Source organism: Argentina silus (genome assembly GCF_951799395.1).
Source record: "Argentina silus genome assembly, chromosome: 4".
In the NCBI taxonomy this organism is placed as follows: Eukaryota; Metazoa; Chordata; class Actinopteri; order Argentiniformes; family Argentinidae; genus Argentina; species Argentina silus.
The window spans coordinates 14,139,320-14,141,930 of NC_139658.1; the positions used below are offsets into that span (position 1 = coordinate 14,139,320).

Here is a 2,611-nt window from a genome sequence, read left to right on the forward strand (position 1 = left end):
TCAGCTGCAGGCATCGAAAGCCCACCCCAGCTCCTTTAGGAAGCTCCTCTTCCCACACTGGACCTTCCCATAGCGCTCAAGCTGTAGCTCCTGCTTGGATGACCGCCAGCCAATCAGAGCTTGTGTGGTCTGGGGGACTGGAGGAGATGGCCCCACCTGCAACAAAACTCTTTGTCAATAGCTCGCCCTAGATGCTGATAATGAAACCTGTTTTGTATTTTCCTCCATAGGGTTAGGATTTTGGTAGTCAGACATTAAGAACATAGCCGATAAACTACACATATTTCCACTTAAATTATTATTTTTGGAATAAAGTCACCATAGAACATCATGGGTAAGCACAATGATTGTTTTGCAGCTCGAAAAGTTGACATACTATATCACTGGACTGGACCTTTAAAGGAAACAGGCTAAACACCTTCATAACAGGTGACAGAAGACAGATAAATAGCCATGAAAGCCATAGCAGTTTGTGAATTTGGCTGCAGTTTGAGCACCAAAATAACAGTACTATGAACTGTACAACATAAAAGAGAAGGGATTTGAGTTTCTCAGCACTCACCTTAATGTACTTTTCCGGTGGAGTTGGTGGGCGTGTTTTCAGGTGCTGAGGAAGCTCCAGCTTTACAACTTCCTTCAGCTTGTTGCTCTCCCGTTGTGTCTATCATTTGGAAAGATAGTTGCACAAAGGGAATGTTTAAAAGGACTAAAAGGACAGCTGGAGGAATCTAATAGGTAATAATAGTAATTTTAAAGAAACTTGCTTACATGATCAAATTATTAAATGGGTACAATTTGTAGTTTCCCAGCATTGAAAGGACATTTTCTTATCCTCAGACAAATGATACACATACAGTGCAGACTGTATAAAGGTCACATTTCACACTGTACAACTGGCAGGTCGCTGTTTTGCTGAAAAACAAATCCCAGATTGTGGCTTTAAGGAACAATCAAAAATATTAATAATCATAAACCTGGACTGCTGGGTGGGTGGGTCTTGTACTTTTAGGACTATTACACTGTAAAGATCAATGAAGATCAATAAAGCGCAGTTCAAGTAATTAAAGACAACATACACTAGCCTACTATTTGAACTCAACATTAATTAATACTCCACAAAAACCTATACTAGGGTTTTAGTTCACAAGACCTCTCCTGATTTAGACGACAGTGTTCGTTCTCTACTAGGTTTCTTTGGCTTACCTCACTGTAAGAATCAGTCAAAAATCCCCATTTATTTGGCCAGGCTTTGGCTGACTCTAGCTCCACATTGACATGAACTTTCCTGAAAAGGAATCAAAGACACATACTGTAGGCTATTTAAAAGAGCATGTCTATTACCATTCAGTCCCTGATAGCTATTGTACTACTACCTCCTTCACCATTACTGCCACTACTAAGTTTTAGGTTTACTAGCTATTGTACTACATTAGGCTACTCCCATCACAATTACTTGAGTTACTTGAACCACAGTACTACCTTACTAGTACCACTATCATCATTAATTGATGACAAAAAACAGATACTGTATCATCATCATTATCATCATTGTTACACTCCATAGAACGTATTAAAAAGAAGGGACAATTAATTAATAACATTCTAGGAAGACTACATTTGAATTCTAGGCAGCATTTCTATTATGTTTTTTTTTTAATTTTGTATATGAACCTATAGATTAAGGAAAGGACTTTACCAGATTTCATCTTGATCCACAAAGTTGGTTGGTTTGCCTGATGAAATAGGAGCTGCCATCTATGCCGGCAACTGTGTGTGTGTGTGTGTTGCTCTCTCTGTCTTCTAATGTTTCACTGTATGTAAGTTATACTGACAGGTATGTTTACCATCACCATGGCAACATGTTGCTGTGACACTATCCTTTTGTGTATCCTTAGTAACAATACAAAGCAATTTCACACAGAGAACAAACTAGTCTCTGTTGAATCAAAATAATTTTTCATGATAAATAATGACAAATTGAGTTTGTAAAGCACTTTTCATCGCAGAGAAGAGGCCAGGGGCAATTGAGCAAAAACCTTGGTCCCACCCATGTTCTGTATACAGTTGATCTGTCCTGCTACACGCTTGTTTGAGCCTCCAAAACAAGTGACGTTACCAGCACATGTCATCTTGAATACTGACTGTTCAGAAACAAAATATTTTATATGGAGCAGCTTCACTGTGCAAGATGTTGTCAAAATGAGAACACAACATTAGCCTACATCAAACCACAACAGCATTTATAAAACATGCATTACCCTCTTATCACTTTATTTTTTACTTATCACAAGTAAAAAATATGAAAAACCTACATTAGTGAATGTTGACTATATTGATATATACTGTATTTCTGCTGCTGATAAACTGTAACACAGTCGTAGTGTGTGATTAACTCAGTCTTTACTAGTGAACGTCCATAAAGACGGTGTGACGTCATACAGCCTTCACCATCGATGCCATTAGTCCTTAATTTCCGCATCAAATTGTTTTTGGGGTTCTTTATAGAGTTTTCTAAACTTGCGAGTGGGTTGGTGTTTTTAGTTTCAACAACGTAACCACAGTGGGGTTCAGAGTATTGCTAAAGCTGGGTGTAGTTCAGTGGTAAACGACA

At 38.3% G+C, this 2,611-nt stretch overlaps 1 protein-coding gene across 1 annotated transcript; it reads right to left on the reverse strand.

Moving 5' to 3' along the window:
- Positions 1 to 1,755, reverse strand: LOC310803589 (ciliary microtubule inner protein 1-like; the record flags this gene model as incomplete). The annotated part of the gene is made up of 4 exons (XM_083668428.1): positions 1 to 156; positions 563 to 661; positions 1,204 to 1,285; positions 1,697 to 1,755. 4 exons carry the CDS (start codon positions 1,753 to 1,755, stop codon positions 1 to 3), a joined length of 396 nt encoding a protein of 131 aa, XP_083524554.1.
- Positions 1,756 to 2,611: the final 856 nt, after the last annotated feature.